Source organism: Cygnus olor, chromosome 6 (genome assembly GCF_009769625.2).
Source record: "Cygnus olor isolate bCygOlo1 chromosome 6, bCygOlo1.pri.v2, whole genome shotgun sequence".
In the NCBI taxonomy this organism is placed as follows: domain Eukaryota; kingdom Metazoa; phylum Chordata; class Aves; order Anseriformes; family Anatidae; genus Cygnus; species Cygnus olor.
In genome coordinates, this window is record NC_049174.1 from 7,964,806 (window position 1) to 7,984,643 (window position 19,838).

The window sequence follows — 19,838 nt, forward strand, 5'->3', positions numbered from 1 at the left end:
GCATTTAAAACAAAAAAAATACGTATCAAATTTACAGTTTTACTTAAATGAAATCACTTTGCATTCTCAAATAACTGTAATAACTAACCATAGATATTGTATTAAGCATAAGTGTGGGAATGTTTGACATTTCTCCCCTCCCCTCTCTCTCATGAAAGATGGCAAGCAAGAGCCCATCCTCATTAATTACTGTCACTTTTCCGTAATAACCTGCAGTTATGGGATCTCCGCTATAAATTATATATATTCACATCAACTTACTAGCTTTCACGCTTGTGTATCTACTTACTATGAAACAGACAAATAGGTAATTAAGCTATTTGCAGCCAAAAGAGTCTGGAATTAGTGGTGTACAGAGATAAGTAGGGGAAAGCTGGCCGATCCCAGGTTTCCTCCAGTACGCGCAGTAGGAAGAAATAATATTAAAGGCAGACAAGGTAAAAGTGCATGCGTAATTATTAACAATATGCTTAACATTTGATTTTAAGTGTCACATTATTATGAATTAATTTAACATTCATTAGAGCCGCTCTGATCATAATGAATTCGTTTGCCAATTGCTGTGCCTTCAGATAAGGCTCCTGCAGTTCCATTGGAGCCCAGTTGTTGAGCGATAATTAACAAACGCTCAACAATGGAGCACTAGAAGAGGAGATAGATAACAAAAAAAAGTGCTCTGACCTGCCAAAAACACTGTAGAGCCCCAAATAAATAAATAATAAAAATCTGGGGGAGAAACAATCTCTTCTGCTCATTTCTGGGGGCCCAGCAGGATGCCACGCAGGGAGAGGGTGAGGAAGAGCAGGGCTCTCGGGTCACGGCGACACGACGGCCATAAGCAGCATCCCTCCAGTACCAGATCTGTGTGTTCACCTTTCACTCCCTGCAAATTGCCACCACGCCACGTCTGAAGTATCACACCAAGTAAAGCAGCACGATACCCCACGTTAAAAGCAAAACACTCGGTGGGAAGAAATGAAAGGCAGCCCCAGTGATAACAGCTTATTGTAAGTGCACGTTAACTAACGCTGAACTGTAATAAAACACCTTCAGAAGTACACGTGGCATCCCCAGGAATGCTAAATGGCTTCATTATTTTCCACTGCTTACAGACTGAATAACAAAGGAATTCACAATAAAGAATTGCTGTAAGGAAGCACTGCCCCGCAAGGGAACAGAAGCGGAGGGGGGATGGCTTTTACTGCGCACCTTGCGGTCTCCTGCACCTGGGAAGGCACAGGAAGGAAGGGTTACGCACCCACTTCTAACACTGGGGCTACCTGCAGGTGAAATTTGGGGGTTGGTGGGTGCACGCATCTATTTCTGTAACCACCTGCTGCAGACCAGAGCATTGGTGCATGTTCCCACCCCTGCTGCATCCTCACACCCACCTCGGTGCATGTTTGCAGGCACGGCACCCCCAGCACAGGGAAGTAATGGTGCTGGTGCTGTTTCTCCTCCTGCCTCCCTGTCCCCAGACCCCAGGACCTTTTTCCTTCTGCCCCTGCAAGACAAACAGCCAGGAGCATCCAGACAGGGAGAGGGGAGGCACCTGCTGACACAAAGCCAGTGCAGAATAACCCTGGCAAAGTAAGATTTTTTCCCTCCGTGCCTCTTGGGAACTTCATAAACAATAATCAAATACTCCAAAGAGAAAGTAAGGAAGAAAGCCAGTCACAGATATAACAAAGTTTTGCAAAAAACGTACAGAAGTACATGTTCCATCAGTCTGTCTTCCACCAGCTCCCTTAAATGCCTTTTATTTTTTTCCCCTTTAATTTGTTAACTACTTCAATTTGCAAGAAAGCTTCCACTTTATTTTAACTTCCTAATAAAACGTGACAACTCAAGGAAATAAAAAATAGATTGCAGCAAAGCAGCCTGACCACACTGTGCCTCCTTATTGTGAAAACCCCTTTCTTTATTTTTCCATTAAAATATTTAAGCCTTCCAAACCTGTCTTTTGCCAATTAAAAGCTCTGCTAATACAGTTTCAGGCAGCAAGAGAAAGCCGAGGACCGTACTTCATGCTCTGCAGGCTGAATAGCTCGAAGTAACACAGGCAATACGCCGCTTGCAAGAACAGCCAGCGAAACTTCAATCTCTCGCAGGCAGCCTGTTCCCTACGAGTACGAGAGCGACTCCAAGCCAAGGTCAATTCTTTTCTTTAATTCCCTTCTTCCCCCTTTTTTTCAAGGCATGGGAAGAGAGCTTAGTTATTTCTGCATGGATGCAAGGTGAATGAGGCTGTCGCTTCTCATTGCAGTGCTATTTATTACAGGTCCTGACATAATACAGCTTTTTTTTTTTTTTTTTTTCCCTCTCCCTCCAATACCAGAAAAAAAAAAAAAAGCGGCAGAGAGAGTTCTTCAGCATTGTCTCACTTACTGGCTTCTTTGAAGGGAATATATGAGCAGGTTTTATTTATTTATATAGTGATCTGACAACCCCTATGCATCAGAGTGTTTTCAGAGGCCTCCTGCTGAACAAGGCGAGTCGCTACCCCATCATTATCAGGTTTAAGAACCCGCGCGCATAATAAAACGTAATAAAAGAAAGGAGTGCGCCGGGGGGAAGAAACTGCAAGATTAACAGGAGGCGCCAACAAAGAAAGGGAAATTTACCCTGAAATCAAATGGGAGGCGGGGGGAGTTTTGCAGGCTTGCTCTTGCATGAACCAGACATTAATAGGGAAAGAAAGAGGGCAATAAGGGATTGGGCTCCTGTCCCTCCAACCACCTTGGCTGCAGCAGGAGACCGCTTCCCGAAAGCCTGCCTGCTGCAAGGGCTGGCTCTGGCCTCTCATCAGCAGTTCCTCCCAGTTTAACTCAGTTTCAGATGAAAAGATTTTATAGATCCCTGTTCCGTCCTGAGATGAGTTTGCCTAGAGCTCCGAGCAATAAATTGATGATAAATCAATTCTCCTGGTCTGTGCTTTGGAGCCCGCTTCTCTTTTCCCATACAGTGCCAAGAGCTGCGTATAAAACACATCCCTTGTCCTTAAAGGCAGGCTAATGCCTTTTAGAAATTCAGGAATACCCACACTCTGTTTCCAGGCCACTAATGGCATGCCAGAACTACCTTAGGAAAAAAACTATCAACAATTAGCAATCACATCTAATACTTTATTTCACAGCCAGAACGGAAGGTAAGCAAGTCCGTGCCAGCAGCTGGGAGCTGCGGCGGTGATTTTGGAGGAGGCAGAGCCAAGGACTCGCACATTAACATGAGAAGTCTCTCCCTACAGCTCCCAGCTTTCAGCTCTTTCACTGATAATATAGGTGGTATCATAATTTACGCAGCATGTTTTTTTATCCTTTCCTATGCAGAGATTCTTTACCAGCTCATACCCTTCCTCACAGGGCTATCAGCCTGAAGCAAGGCTGTGGACCAGAACTCATGCCTCTGGAGAGCTTTCGAGTCTTCAAGACTATTTCCCGATCCTCAGGACTCCCTCATTGGCCACCACCAGCCACGTCTAAAGGCTCTCAGCAGCCCAGCAGCACCAGTGTCCCATTGGGGAGCCACCAGCTGCTGCCACACATCCCCTACCAAGGACCCATCTCCTCCAGAGCAGGGCAAGAGGATGACAGGTTTCTACACAGAGGAATGAAGAAAAACAGTCACTTGCATCAGATTTTGGAAATACCCCGTTTGTCTCTTAAAGCACCTGCACAATATCTATATATGTACGTATATGCGTGTGTCAGCAGTTTCTGCAGAGCAGCTGGTGCACGGGGTGCTCAGGCAGACCTCAGCAAGGCTCACACACCCTGACTCTGCTCCCACCTGCCCTGCGTTTCGGGGGCAAACCTTCACCTGCACATTGGGCTTGCAAACTGTGCTTTTCTGATGCCATCTCCTTCACCCCCCTGTGGATGCACAATCATCATAGCCACTGAGAACACACAAGGAAGCGTTTGTGAGTTCTGGCTTTTATGCACACAAAGCCAGAAACACGCAAATTCTGTGCACAGCAACCTGCGACTCCCTGCTCTTCCTCCCCCGAACCTCCCCCAGCTGCCAGCCCAAACGAAGTAAATGGCACGCTGGCATAAACAAACAGAATTACCTTTCGAAAGACAAGCCACGGCTTAAAACCAGCCTTGCAGATAACATCTGTAGTGCTGACTGCACCTAGCGCGCAGGGTGGTAACTCATTTTGGTCCCGCAAAGGCAGAATCAATAAGCCACAAGGAAGGCCGAGCCTCTCTGTTTACATTTCAAATTAAAAGGACAGCAGCTTGCAAGTGTGACTTGGGGACGGTACAGGGTTGCAGCTTGGATTTTCAGCGAGCCAACTGGTGCAGGAGAGCAGCGCATGCAATGCAACAGCACCCAGGAAGCGCCGAGGGATGCTGCGGAGGATATCACATCCTGAAGTGACTACAAGGGAAAACTGAGACCTGTTTATACACCACCGAGCAAAAACCTTGCTCACTGCAGCTTCAGGCTCGGACCTTTGCACAGATTTTACAGCAATTGTGTTAATGCAGCGTGGGAGGGGAAGGCTGCTTTCTAGTCCAGGCTCTCTCTCCCAGACCAGCCACCAAGGCTACCCAACACACTTGCATTTGCTCTCTTTTCCACCACGTCCCAAGCTGTGAAATTAATATGCACAGAGGATATAAACCTCTTGCTTGGGAATAAAAAGTGACCTTAAAATGCTCCTGCTTAATCCTTCCCGGGCTACAGCGCTGCTCTGGGAGGAGAAGCCAGCTTCAGGCAGGGGGTTTCACCTTCCCGAAGGTCTCCTCCTGCCCTGCTCTGTGGGAGCAACTTGACATCAGCATTTTCCTCGGCCCAGCCAGGAGAGATGCATAAGCACCTGCCTTAGACTAAAGGCACAGACGAGCACCCCCTCCCTGGAAGCAGTGCCAAATTTTGATAACAAATCAGCACTGCTCATCTCGGGGGGCTAAAGCATGTACACACGGGCCAGTTACATGATTCACACCTGACAAACACAAAAACAAATAACTGAAGTGCTCATACACACCTCAAACAATCGATTCTGCAGTGACAAAAGCACCACATTACTTTCTTTTTAAATAAGTAAATTCCTGAACAATAAGATTACACGTGCGTTAGTAGGTCTTACACCTGTGCCTGTGTATTAAATTTAAGACACACACCCTTCGTGGCCTTTTTAAACAAGCGTCACAGATTCAGACCACAATGCCAAGGTGAAAGCAAAACCCCAAGGGCACCGGACACCAGGAGAGTCAAATGCTACTTTGGGCTTTGCCCCCTGCTTGTGTAACCATGAATGTGTCAACTCACTCCTTGCCATCTCTGATTTTTCTTTTGCTCTTTGGTTTTAAGCTTAGAAGCCTTTGGCACACAGGCTTTCTGTCCTTTGCTTCCAGCATTTCAGTGAAGAGAAGGGCACAAGGCTTGTTGGGGAGGACACCTCTGTTAGAGGAAGGTGAGAAGGTGTGACACAGGCAGCCATGTCCAGAAAGCTGCATTTTCTGCCATGAATACTCAGAGCCCAATTTTCAAAATTGGTTAATTTTGCGTGCAAATGGACAGTTACACATCTAACTGACCATTTGTGCAAGCAATTACACGCGCGATTACCTGATTGCATAATTGTGTGGGCCTAATTTTGAAATTGGGTCTTACAATTTCTGTTGAACACGAGTGCTGCATTTAATAGATAGATATTGGCTACTTTTGAAGCAAAATCATGAGGACCTACTGACTCAAAACCAAATATTGACAAAATACGTTCAAGCGTGTCTTTACCCAAAGCCTATCATGTCACACGGGCATGGAGCGGCACACGCTTGCCAAACTGAGCTGCAAAAATCCCTGCGGAAACTTCTGGGCCCTCACATTGGGACTGCCAGCAAAATACACATCCAATGTAGGCAAACATATCTGTACAAGCAGGTATCTTCATCCAAAACACTGGGAAGTTTCTTACTGTGAGTAATTTTTTCCGTGGAAGACTTGTTCTTGGGCATTCTTGCTGCTTAGGTAGTATTTGAGAAAAGAAATTCAAGTAAAACCACGTTAAAAGAAACCTCCCATTAGCTGTGGGGTCAGCAACTCATGAGCGTTGTTTTACCAGATGACCCCTGAAGATCAGGCAAAATTCAGGCTTGGAATTATTATTTGTCATGCTTTTTTTTCCTTTGCATGTGATCTGAGTGGTTAACGTCCCAGGCCTTCGCACTGCTGACCTCTAAGGAAAGGTTTCCACGCAAACTTAATTATCCTCAAGTATTTCCAGCCAACGTAAAGAGTATTTTTCTTTTATGGAATAATCCTGAAGACCACCAATTTTCTCGTGAATGTCATCCACAACTCTCTATTTTACATGTCAAGCACAAGCTCTTTAAGATTAGCTGTCAGAGGCCTCCTGTTTTGGCCAAATATCAATTTTCTGTGTGGATGATGCATTAAATTTAAGACGCTCATTGCTACTGCGGGCAAAGCAATATAGCAATTACTAGGCTATTTCTGGCTTACAAATCCATAAGTAATCATATCGTTGGAAACCCAAACTTGGTGGGAAAGAAATGAAGTAGAGCATTAAAAACAAAGCCTAACGCTGGTTTAGTAATTGCCAGCTTCCTCGGGATGCATGGCGGTGAAAAGAAAAGCACCAGACCTGGTATCACGGTCCTCAAGCCACACGTATGTTTGCTGAAGACTGAGAGGTTAAAAAAAAAAAAAGTGACTAATACTTTCTAACCTGTATTTATGCCATCACACCTACATTTAGGCTAGGGAGAAAATGGGTGAGAGGAAATGTAACACAGCTGGGGGCGAAGGCAGAGATGGCTGCACATGGTTTGCACCCACCAGCCCAGGGCTGGGCTCAGACTGCCTGTGCTGTCACTTTTTTGCCATCCCGCTCATTGCTACTGCCCCTCCAAGCACCCTCCAAGCTTATTATCCCGAAGTCTTTGGGTTTTTAGGACCACCGAGCTCAACGGCAGCAACACAGACCACGAACCAGGACCTCTCCAGGACAACTTGTGCTGACCTTTGTGGTGCTCCAGCACCGTTCTTCAGGAAACCCAGGCAGGTTTCTCCCAGCTACAACCTGAAGATCTCATTTCTGAGTAAAGGCACCATGCTTAAAGCCCTTCTGCAAATATCTGCGTGGCTTTCTTTGGAGGGCTTGCTCCTTTGTGCACCCTTCCCTGCTACTTCAGTTCCTGCCTCTTACATTTACTTCTCTTGCACCTCCGCAAGCCACTGATGCCCTGTATTACCTGGTGCCCAGATACACCCTCCTAACAGAACTAGTCGGGCTCCTGTGATCTGAGAAGTGAAATTGTTCCAGCACCTCATTCTCTTGACTCCTGAAAAAAAGCCTTATCTCACCTGGCAAAGTAAGACTTTGAGCCTGTGCCACCTGATAAGCATGGGTTTTATTCCAGATATTCCTAGAAATGCAGGAGTGCTCGGGTTCATACAAGTTCTCAGAGAATTTAAGCAGAAACCGGGTTAAGAAAACACTTACAAGGTTCAGTGATGCTAGGTGTGATCTGCGAGAGTCAGAGGGGATCCCAAAACACCCCAGCACTTTGGCCCACACATCAGCACTGTCCAAGTCAAGGAGCAGCAAGGCAGGCAGCAGACATCCATCCCTCCTCCCTGCCCAGCACAGCCCCAGCACCCTGAGCCCACCACCAAACACCATCACGCCCCAGGAGACCCTGGCATCATCAAGGCTCAGGACCCACTATACGAACCCTTAACTTGGCCCCAGCAGACCAACCGAACAGATCTACACCTGACACATGCAACCCAATGCAAAAGCTCCCTGGTTGCAGGAAGGAGCCAAAAATCAATGAGACGAAAAGGAAGCTCTTACAAATACTGATGCCATGAACGTGCCAGCAGCTGATGTCATTTTGTCACATCACTGCATCAAGCAGTCAGGCTAGACCCCAAAAAACAAATGGAAACGAGCACTGCAGTAATTCTCACGTAGCCTTGGACAATCTGGACACTCTTAACCCAGGAAAAGCCCAGGGCAGATATGGGCAGAGCCAAAAAGCTTTTACTCAAAGGGACAGGACCAGTCTGGGATAGACAGGACCTACAGAACTCACACACCACGGGATGGCCCCTACTTGGAGAGAGTCACTAATTATAATGCCTCCCCCCACCCCTTTTCTGTGGGCCTTCAGCATGACTGAGATGATTCAAGCTGACAACAGAAATTTGGCAAGATCATTTTCCAATACCAAAGGACACCCACCTGGTAATTGTTCTACTGTAGCACAAGGCATAACCCATATATTTTAATGCCTTAACCACACATCAGGGCAGCAGGCAGACTACAGCTATTAGGTTCCTAATAAACCCAGGTTTCCATCCCCAAAGTCACCAACGTTTGCCAGACACTGGAAAGCCACGAGACAAGCGGCCCCTGCATTAAATCCTACAAATGAGTTTAAAACAGTGGGTTACAAAAACAGTAATTCTTAGACTCTCCCCCTCCTGTTTCTTAAGCTACAGGAGTTTTGACTCTTCTTCACTTTTCTTCCCCTCTGGGAGGATGAGATTCACACAGCCCTGAGATTTTAGGATAAAATTAACACCAAGAAACTTGCAGCCAACAACACCGCATGAATTGAGTTGTAAATCTTCCAAAACAAGAAGGGAGAAAAAAAACTACACACCACATTCTCCTACTGTCCCCAATCCTTTGTTACTACAAGAACGTCACCGCTCATAAGAGACTATCTGAGAAGCTGCTATATCAAGGGCTAAAGCTGCACACCGAGACCCTCAGGCAGCCAAAACCACACGGTACAGACCTGACTTTGACTCCTTTCTAGGACGCTGGACCAAGGGACAGCAAACAAAGCATTCCTGTCCTTCTCAGCAACTCCCAAAAAGAAAAATCCCACCTGCACTGCATGCACCCCATTAACACCACAGCAGCTGCACCTTACAGTGTGCTGTAACAAGCTTTCACAGCAGCACTTGATGCACTGCTAGAAGCAAACCCAGCCCCTGACTTGAGGTGTGTCTTGCAGCGCCGGGACAATTAAAGCGCTGCAAAAGTTACGGCCACTCCTCAGACTTTAATAATGCCATATTTTTCTAATATGATCTTCCCAGCAGGAAATACAGCCCTGGATAACATCAGGGCTGCGTGGCTGTGTGAGCTGGTCCTGGCTTTGGGCATGTTACCCGGGAGCACCCGAACATGCGTGATTTTAAGGGCAGCTTTAAAATCTGGGGCACAAAGAGGCAGCCCCGTGCTGAAAAGCATGGAGAGAAACCCACAGTGATGCGGGTGCACCGGCACAAAGGATGGGCTTGCGGAACAGACAAAAGGAGAGATTTTGACTTTGACTCCCTATTGACTTTGAAATTTTCCGTTTTCTTGGAAATTTCAGACCCCTGCTTGCCAAGCAGAACCACTACGTTGCTCGAGATTCGGTTTCTCCCGCTCGCGACGAGCTAATTCGGGCAGCAATCGCTGCAATACGTACAGACAGAGTAACACGGGTGGCTTTCAAATAAAGCAGCCACATACATTATTTTTGCCTCCTTCCTACACAATTCCATGGCTTTTTCCATACTCTCCCATGCATACATCCTCTGAGCATTATTAATAGCTACCAAAGAATATTATCTGCCTACCAATCACTTCAGCTTCCTACTTAATGGCAAGCACATTTTTAGAGCATCAAATATATCAACGGGGACAATGGTTGCTAAATTTGAAGTCAACAACAACTGGAAAACGCTCGCTACTTCACTGATATTTTTATGCACTACAGAAATATCTCTTGAAATAAATGAGCCCTTTTTTTTTATCCTTTCAAAGAGATAATAAAATAATGCTGAATTCTAAATACTGTCACATATCCTTAGCAAACAGAAATTTAAATTTAGATCTGTACATTTTTGCTGCCAAAGGTAACAAGCAAAAATATCCACAAGGCAACCTTGCAGAGAGGATCAGGGATTTTGGAGTTGTAGCTGGATAGCAGCGGCAGCACAACCGATAAAGAGTCACCAGTATATGGAAGATTTTGGAAAAGGGGTTAAAGCAAAGTAACTCAGGAACCCTTATCCCTGCATCTCTACCTGGCTGCTACACTAACCTTAAAGATTTCCGAAATACTCTATTAGTGTACTAACCATGCTCCATAAACTTTTACGCCCAAGACGTTCGATATTTCAATGTAATTTAAATTAATGGAAATTGAACATTAGGATGGGTATCAAGTTAAGCATGATGATTTTTTCTTCCTGTCCGTGTGCCAGAGCAGCTCCATCCTGAACATCCTAGAAAAACCAGATGGGAATGTCCGGGAACACCATTTGGGAAGGAGCAGCAGGAGGCACGCCACGCTCCTGGTATCAGTGGGATGTGGGCAGGTCCTGGAGCTTTGCACCATGCCCCAACCTTCAGGATCCGGTCCTGCAATGGGCAGCAAGGAAATCCCCTAAATGCCATGCTGCACATGTACCCCATAGCCACACATCCCTATTTCTGGGAGAAAACTTCCTGAGCCCTGCATCGCTGTGGGACAGTCCTCAGGACCCATGCACAGCCAGCTGGGTTTTGGGAGATGCCTACAGAAGTCACATCGGCATGCAACAAGAGCACGGGACACGTTGCTGGTTTATTAGGAGAAATTTAAGGACGACCAAGTTATAAATGTCTGCTCGGGTACTGTATACCCAACTGCACAGACATCAGCAGAAAGAGGCAACGAAATCGGTATGTTTTAGAAATCTCTGGCATTGACCTTCAAGAAAGCATATATGGTGACTGAATATTTTTATAGCTCCAAGAACTGCATCTGCTGAAACTCAGGGGCTTGCTTTCACACTATTTACTTCATTTGCCCATCTACTGCTCTGGCAGGAGCTAGATTTGATAGGCTTCAAAGATGGAAACAAAAAGCAGGTATCACTGGAAAGCATAAATACACGTCGATATCCTTACAGTTAGCATTTCTACTGTCATATTTATATTCTGGTTTTCTGACAGTGCAAATCGTACGTGCTCCTGTGATTCGAATTACAGACTTGGCTGCCCTAATGCCTGCCAGCATCAGACCCCTGGTATCACCGACGCACACGTGAATATTCATCTGCCCTGGACTTTGCATCCCGTTTACGCAGTGGGGAGAGTTTTCCTGGCAGGCTGAGGAAAAAAAAAAAAAAGGATATATATATATATATATATATATATCAGCAGCTGTTCGAAGACTTCAGGAGGCTTGGCATCTGCCCGTGTGCCCAGCAGAGGTGCCGAAACAAGACCGCTCGTTTATCACGTGGGCACGCAGGGAAGCTGCCACCGAGCGCAGCGTATACGCAGCTCCTCCAAACCAAGGAGTTCCTGAACAAACACCACCTGAAGCTGCCAAAACGATGAATCTTCCTGGCAGACCCCAGTCCTCCTGTGGGATAATTCAGCTACATGGCCGTGCAAAGCCCAGCAGCAGCCTGCGCTTCTGTGCAGAAGGAGAAGCTTTGAGTCAACAAAAACAAGGGCCGGTTGTACATGCCAAGGGTGCAGCCCAGCAGGGCTCACCTCCCACGGAGAGGGCTCCTCGTGGTGCCAAAGCACCTGCCTTTCCAGCAAAGGACCACTTCAAGCATTTAAAAAGGACAAAAAAGGAGAAAAAAAAGCTATACCCTCCTTTTGAGCAAGTGCATGTGTTTTTATTGCCTTTTCCCTTTCCTAGCTTGCCCCAGGAGTTATTACACCACTAAGAGCACGCACTTAATGTGAACTTGCCAGCCCTCAGCACCCAGACACCAGTCTGGTTCTGACTTACGGGGCAGCTCAAGTCCTCTAGGATAAAACCCACAGTCCTCTCAGCCGCCTGAGCTCCCTTTGCCGCGTACTCGAAGCACCGTGTAGTCTTTGAATTATCCTCCCAGCTCGCGGCTACGCTTTCCATGGGCGGTGGGGATGTGGCCCCATGGGATGCCCCGTTCCCTGTGCCTCCCACTCCAGGCTGAGCCCCCCAGAGCTGCCCCCAGCCCCAGCAGAAGGGATCCGGGGGGAATCAGGGCCCGGGAAATCCCATCTCCGACTCCGGGCTGCGCGTCCCGCTGCCGGGGAGCTCCTGGGGGCTGCTGCCACCTAGAGCTGCTCACACGGCACGGCTGCGGGCACGCCACCCCGCGCACCCCACGGCACCCCATTACAAAGTTTTGCCACCCATACGAGCGGCTGTGTGGCACCAACAGTGACTTTTGAGGGAATTTCTCCATAAACCCATTGAACACATGCATGCTGCCAAACAGGTTGTTCTTTCTAGGTGCAACTGAGCTTGCTGTAGTTTGCTTAGATTTACTTAACTAAAAAATAATGGCAATTCTAGCATCCCTTAAAAACTAGAAGGGGAGCATTGCTCCTGAGCAAAGACAGGGCTTCTCCCTTTGCCAGCTGCTACTGCCAAGTCTCATTCTGCTCACTCGTAGGCATGTATTTCAGGTCCTTATTACTGTTTTCATGTTAATTACCAGCACGGCTTTTAGTGCCAGCATCCGTACACATATACATCAATTACCGTCTCCTTAAAAAGAAAAGAAAAAAAAGTCACGAGGAGGTCAGTGGGGCACGCTGCAGTGCCGGCGAGGCAGGCGCACGCAGGCAGGCTGCACGGCGTGACCTGGCACCGATGCCGGTTGCATCCCCAGTCCCCAGGGATGCCCCGAAAGATGGAGCCGGACCCGATATCCTGCGGTGAGCGGCGCTGGCCAGCGGCACACTTGGGGGACACCTGGGGACGGCAGCAGCTCGGCCTGGCCACCACACAGGGACCCCCAGAGCGGGGACCCCCAAGCATGACGCGGGGTCCCCACCAGCACCCCTTCGGTACCCATGCTGCCGTGGGACGTCCCCTGTGCAGGGACCGAGTCAGCCGGTGGCAGCGTCAGGCTGAAGCTCCCGGTCAGTGCTTATCGTGCCTCCGCAAAGGCACTCGGAGCTCAGCCTAATTTTAACCTCTGGACAGACATCGTGGCGGACGGGGCGGGAGGGGTGCCAGGAGGGCGGCTGCACCTCGCCGAGGGCACACGCGAGGAGCAGTGGCATGAAATTAAAGCCTGCACATGCACCAGCCCGAACGGGCTCCTCGCTGAGGGGGAGAGGGGGAAAAAAATAAAATAAAATATTGCACTGCCAAAACATTTGAAGTACAATTAATTTCTCAGAGCAGTTGAATACTTCAAACGGCGCTAAGTTAATTTGGCTGTAATTATTTAACAACTCAACAGCCCCATATATCAGAAAAAGGAGTTAATTTATCAGCTATTTCCACGCAGAACAAAGACTCCAGCTTCCAGGTAACAGCCCAAGCTGTTTGGCTCACGTGACCCCAAGCTGTGCGCTGCAAACATTATATGCCCGAGCACGGAGAGAGCAGAAATTGAAAAAAAAACATGTATTCATGCCTCGGCCGACGGACTTGGGAGAAGGAAATGAAAACTTTGGGTGAGAGCGGTGGTCTTCATCTCCCTCGATGTGCTGAAAATGCAGGTGGCAGCCAGAGCCCCATCCTCAGGCCCCCGAAAGCCGGCAGAGCCCAGATTTTTGGGGGGCTCCTAAACGTTCCCAGATCGAAGCTCACCTGTCCGACCCACGCTGCTGTTTCGGCTAGCGCTGAGCAGTGTGAGCCAAGCCTTACAAGCCGCTGTCACCCAGAGCAGCAGCCCCCGAGCCCCTTCTTGTGGCGAGGGTCCGGCCAGCCCTGGCATCCCTGCGGACGGGGCGGCTTTTTTGCGCGGCGCAGGGACCGGAGGCTGTGCCGTGACAGGGATCCTGGCGGCCGAGCTCGCCCGGCTCGATACTGTCTGTCTTTGGTGGGGGGTAAATCCAGCAGGGCTCGCTCGGAGCGGGAACTCCTGGGAAAGGGGATGGGGAAAGCGGGAGAGGGGCAAAGTAGCGGGTCAGGGGCTGAGGGAGAAAAGCCAGAGCGGGGCTCGGGGAAGCAGGCACGCAGCGCTCCTTCAGCTGGGGTTTCCCCGTTCAACACCGCAGGAAAAAAAAAAAAAAGGAAAAAGAAAAAAAGAGAGAAAAAGAGCAAGAGAAGAGGAAAGCAGCCTTCGGCCCCTGCCGATCTGAGGAACTGGGAAGCGATCGCGGGCAGGGAGGCGAGGGCCGGCCGCTTACATAAAGCCGAGCCCAGCGTGCGCCCTCAGCACCCCGCGCCCGCCCGGCGGGCCGAAATTCCACAAACCCCCCCAAAAACAACCATAATTTCCCCTAGATCCCCCCCCCAACCCCAACGACGGCCGGGACACCCCCCATAACGGGGCGGACAGCGCGAACCGGGGGCCGAGCCGCGGGGTCCCCTCAGCGCGCTGCGCCCCCTCAGCGCGGGGCGAGCCCCGCCGCGTCCCCCCCCCCGGCCCTACAACCCCCCGGAGCGGCACCCCACAGCCTGCCGCCCGCCCGGCTTGGGGGGCTAGGAGCATCGCTGCGCCGATAAGTTTGGGAGATCCCCCCCAGCCCCCGCAAACAGCCCGCAAACACCCACCTGCCTGCGCCGCAGCCGCCCGCGGAGCCCCGGCGGCCGCCGCCAGCACGCAGCAGCTCCACCACAGCAGCCCCCCGGCCGCCGCCGGCATCGCGCCGCCGCCTCCTCCTCCTCCTCCTTCCTCCTCCTCCTCCTCCTCCTCCTTCAGCGCCGCCTCAGCCTCAGCCTCGCCGCCATCCCCCGCGCAGCCTCCCCAAAAGTTGGCCCCGGCCCCTCCGCCGCCGCCGCCGCCGCCGCCGCCGCCCCCAGCGCCGCCCCTCCGCGGCCCGACGGGGCGGCCGCCGCTGCGGGACGCGCGGAGCGGAGCGCACCGAGAGCGCCGGCGGCAGCAGCAGCAGCAGCAGCAGCAGGAGGAGGACGGCGAGGAGGAGGAGGAAGGAGGAGGAGGTAGAGAGGAGGAGGAGCGGTGGCGGCGGGACGGAGCTTTGGCGGGGGAAGAGGGGGATCTGACATCCCCCCCCACACCCCGCCCCAAGCAGCTGGGGGGCTGCTGGTGAGGGGGTGTTCAACAGGGGCACCCCGGCCAAAAGGGGTGGGAGGCTGCTCCGAGGTGAGGTGGGACTCGCCCTGCACCTGCTCTGGTCCCAGAACATGGGCAAGCCCATGTGGAGATGCTCGGATCCCCCCCTCGCATCAGGCTTGCTGTCTGGACAGTTTCCCCCAGGAATTCCTGCAGACCCCTCCCTGCCACCAGCCTGCACGGCCTCGTCTCCAGCAAAACCCCGGCCTCGCACCCCGAAGCCAACGCCAGCGCTTTCTCCAACCTTGCAGCTGGAAAGAACGAGCGGGACCCTGCAGAAAAGCGGCTGCGAGGGGCTTAGTGCACGCTTCAGCGCCCCGTGGCAGCAGGGAAGCAGAGCCCTGCTACGAAGAGGAGCCTCAGAAGAGAGGCTGCAGGATGCAGGCAGCCTCCAGCCCCTCAGGACTTGCAGTTGAACCACGGTTTGGGGCAGCCCAGCCTGGAGCCAGCCTCTTCCCTTAGCATCTGTCTCAGTCAAAACGCCGAGCTCCCCCCCGTGCCACCCGAAACGGAGGCCGTGAGCCCAGACTCCCTCTGATTTAAATAAAAAACTCAGGCTCTGGCTGCCTTTGGCTACACGTGAATGCGTTGCTCGGGCTGGAAGGTGCAGCTCGCACACCGACGGCTCCTTCCAGAACGCCGCCGGTACATTAATCACTAATGCTTGCTATGCAAATCTTGTCATGCCGAGCAATTATTGCGGTGCCCATCCTGACCTCATGTTTATTTATTGCAGGAGCTCTTTCTTTGAACCTCGCCTGGGCTCCCTCACCGTAAGCCTGTTAGCGTGGGGCTTCCGAAAGCAGCCGGCTGAGAAATTGCAGCTTTACGGTGCAGCTCCGTTTGGTGGCCAGGGTGTCCTTAAGCCCCAAATATTCTCTTGCCACAGGAGTTTTCTCCATGTGATTTAATATTGAGCAACAGTGGCATCCGGTGGGCAGCGGGCTGCCTCCCGAGCAGCTGGCAGCAGCACGCTCCCTCTGTTTCGTCATACGCTTTCTCTAGGTGCTTATTAAATACAAGTTCTACTTTTATCCAAATTTCAAGGTCTTTTTCACCCAAAAGCTTACACACTCCAGCCTATCTGAAACATCTCCCCCCGCTCCACGTAATTCCCTTTTATTGTACTCCTGTAGCTTTTGCTAATTGTTCATGGGATGACATTTTTTCCTAAAGTAATATTCTTGAGAGGTTAAATTAAAAAGGGGCCATAAATGATTTCAAAGACCAATGGTAATTAATAAAAATGAAGCAATAATTGGGCAAATAATTGGGCAATATCTTTAAATGTGTATGCCTAGGGTCCAGCTCCTAAATCCACATTTCATTTAGAGCAGCCTGGGATTTTTTTTTCTCCCCTGAAAGAGGGCAGGACACAAAGAAAAGGATGGGAAATACTGTAATCGGTGGGGAAACCTCCAAAAGTCCTGAGGGATTAGTGATGGGAGGGCAGGGAGCTTGCTGCTGCCTCCTTCCCACGCTGAGGTTTGCGGGGCTGATGGACACCTCACTGCTGGCAAGCAGCACAGGGAACCTATGGAGCACCACTGGGCACCTGAGCCCCGTGGCATCCACAGGAAGCAGACGTTTAAGGGCAGGACGGTTACGCTAAAAAATAAAAATAGAAGCAATAAAAGTCTTCTGTGGCTCAGAGCATAAATCAGCCTTTTACTGCTTCCCCTTTTAGCGTGTTCAGCCACAGATGTCTAGCTCAGGGGGGCTGCAACTGTTTGCGAGTACCTGCAAGAGGCCACAGCACCACATCCCCTGGCGCCACCCCATGTCACTGCCCATGAGCATTTGATTTACAGAAGGTGCCATGCCTTGGGAAGGAGAACACTGCAGAAACAAACACACTTTCCAAACCCCTGGCTTTGCACATGCCCAAAGTTGTGCAGAGACACATCCCTGAGCCTTGTGGAAGCCACAAGGTAGCAAAACAAACACGTTGCACTGGGCTATGAGTTTGAGAGCGCAGAGCAGCTCCTGAAGATGCTTTGTGGAGCATATTTGAATGGTACTTGGGTCAGGGCATCATTTTCTGCTCACCACTTGTTGCAATGTCAAGCGGCACAAAGAGGGCCATGCTGGTGAAAAATATCGCCAGCTCCAGAGGGGGAGGCTGGGTTCCTCTCCATCACGGGGTGGAGGAGGACGTTTAAGTCACAGCAGCAAATTGTTCAGCTGCAAGCATAGGAGAGAACTTGTGCCTTGCACAGCAGCATCCTGTGTCATCTAACAAAGCAGGCATGTGTCAGCTGTGTGACAGAAACGCTCCTTGTCAGCCTCCTTGAACGAGGAGTGCTCAGCATCAGGCAGCACATGCGGGGCAGCATGGGGCTGAAAGTAGGCACCCTGGTGCAGACTTCCAGACCCCCTCAAAGGAATGCAAGACAGCTAATTATTGAGGGTTTTTAATAAGTGCAGGCCTTGTCCTTCACACATCAGGAAGCAGGACAGTAAATTCAGGACCTACATGCATATACCCACATGAGCAGTGCCTTAAAGGCACATCTCCCTTGTGGATACCAGTGGCAAAAAAAAGTGGGAAGTATGGCACCCCCCTCCTGGGGGAGGAAAGAAGCTCTGCCACTTGGCTGTTGTCCCCACAGCCCACATGTGCGCCTCGAGGACCCACAAAGGGAGCAGTGTGGGGTCAGCTGTGCTCGCAGGGCTTCAGAGATGATCTCACAACCCAAGGGGATGAGCAATACAGTAGTTGGTCTTCCCCAAACAATAGCTGCAGAGAAGAGGGAGAAGAAAAACTCCCCTAGAGCATGGTATGTATGCTGGGAACCTGAGACAGGCCAGCCAGCTAGACCGTGGAACAAGTTATGCTAGAAGCATGAAATTTCAAAAGTAGTAGGTAGCAAATACAACACAGGCTTAATAGCCATGTTTTCTGGAAGGAATCAGCTCAAGAAAGGCCACGCTTGATTTTTAGTGTTGTTTATATCACATTCACAGCAAAAGGATTCGAGTACACTCTCGGTTTAAGGCGACCCAAAACAGGTCTACAAGGTCCTCTCTGAGTTAGGGCATCATGTTATTCTTTTTTTTTTTTTTTTGTCCTCCTGCATGTGTAGATCAGCCTGGGAGCCTGCCTTTACCAGGGCCTCGCTCACACCTAACAGCCCCTCTCTGCTTCTCACCTCCATAGAAGATGCTGGCTTTTTTTTTTTAATCCTTGTCCACATACAGAAAGGTGTGCTGGGGTTTTCCTCACACCAGGATCAAACACAGCATCCTCTTATCCAGACCTCTCACACATCCTTCTCTCCCACCCACCCCCTGCCTTCTTCCTTACCCTGATGGTGAGTCCGTGTTACTCACACCCTGGCAAACTCCTTGCAGCCCAATGATTCCCTGCCATATTTCATGTCTTTTTTTTTTTTTTTAAAAAAAAAGTGTTTTTTTTTCTTCAGAATGCAGTATAGACAATACAGAGGTCACCTACTTCACAACAGCAGAGTTTCTCCTTGCTCACTAGTTGGTGGATGGTACTTCAGTCCGGTCCCAACACATCACTTTTCAAGTGATACATCACAAGCATGTCAACATACTAATAGCATCAGTATTTGCTCATGGGGGCCTCAATTTTGCAAGGCAACCGAAGCCAACACAAGCTGCAAGTCAGCGTTTTGCAAGCCTGGTGCTTTCAACTGACAGGAGCCAGGCTAAGATTCCTCCTCTGGGGTCAAAGCACTCACTGTTCTCAGTGCATTCAGGGTTGCACCTTGATAATATTAAAGGAGGGGGTGACAACTAAAGGATATTCACCAATTCCCCAAAGCACATTTGAAGCTCCCAGTCACTTATTTATGAAGCATTCCGATGCTTTTTTTCCCTCCTCATACAAAGTTTTCCTATGAAAAATTCATCTATACAGCACAGAACGTATCTATAAATAATAGACACTCTTGCTCACCTGCCTCTTTACATTTCTATGGGCAAGGTGAGTTCCACTTAGAGCGCTGTGGAGAAAATTAATGGCATGGCATTATCAGCACAGGTTGCTGGTTGAGCACCATGTGCCGGGTGGTACCATCTGCCCAACAGCTTGCTATAGCAATCCCACAAAGAAGAATTCTCCATTGTGCTTGAGGACAAGGGTGCTCCCAGGACCTTGACAGCTGTATTGACTCAGCATACCTACAGATATGTCATCCTCATCATCAAAAAACAGCTGCCAAAACCACTTCTTTCAAGTTTGGCCATAAAGATATCCAGGATGAGGTGTTTGGTTGCTTCCAGGGGACCATCCCATTCACTTATAGTAAGGTTGAGTTTAATTGCAGGAAAGAAGAGCTAACTTGACCAGCACCATCCTTCTGGGCTGTTGTTTCAAGCAGTCCTATCAAGTCCTAATTTTTCATGTCATGAACCTGCTGAACACAATCAGCAGCAGTCCAACACCCAGCAACTTTGCAAACAATCCTGGAGAGGACCACAAAACTGGTTTATAGGTTTGCCATTGACGATGCCATCGCTTGTCCTTAAAGGTGGCCAAGCCAGAGGCAATGTGGCCGGGCTGACTTACACCAAGGCAAACCGGCAGCGAAGCCCAGAGGCAGCCTCGAGGTGCTGCTTAGCAGGCGGCTCACACGCGGGGTGCTTTCTCATGCAGAGCACCTCCACCGGCATCTTCCCGTCGCCCGAGCCCACCAGGAACCGCAGCACAAAGCCGAGGGGGATTTCGACATGCTGCTGCCAAGGCCATGGCAAAGCTTCCGCTGGCAGTCCAGGAGCAGGCACGAGGCCAGTGGGGCTCCTTGTCTGCAGGCAGCCGTGCAAATCACCTCCCGAATTTTTTTTTTTTCTCC

At 50.0% G+C, this 19,838-nt stretch overlaps 1 protein-coding gene and 1 long non-coding RNA gene across 7 annotated transcripts in view; one reads left to right on the forward strand and one right to left on the reverse strand.

Moving 5' to 3' along the window:
* Positions 1-14,613, reverse strand: part of ERBB4 (erb-b2 receptor tyrosine kinase 4) — a 575,035-nt gene extending 560,422 nt beyond the window's left edge. For all 6 annotated transcript variants that reach the window (XM_040562317.1, XM_040562315.1, XM_040562314.1 and 3 more), the window contains exon 1: positions 14,496-14,613. In XM_040562317.1, coding sequence (XP_040418251.1) covers positions 14,496-14,586 — 91 coding nt within the window. In that variant the 5' untranslated portion in view covers positions 14,587-14,613. The remainder of the gene's footprint in view (positions 1-14,495) is intronic.
* Positions 14,614-14,764: 151 nt separating this feature from the next.
* Positions 14,765-16,663, forward strand: LOC121072366. Its single transcript, XR_005821158.1, has 2 exons — positions 14,765-14,882; positions 15,150-16,663. It is a non-coding gene; the product is annotated as an uncharacterized LOC121072366 (long non-coding RNA).
* The last annotated feature ends 3,175 nt before the right edge of the window (positions 16,664-19,838 follow it).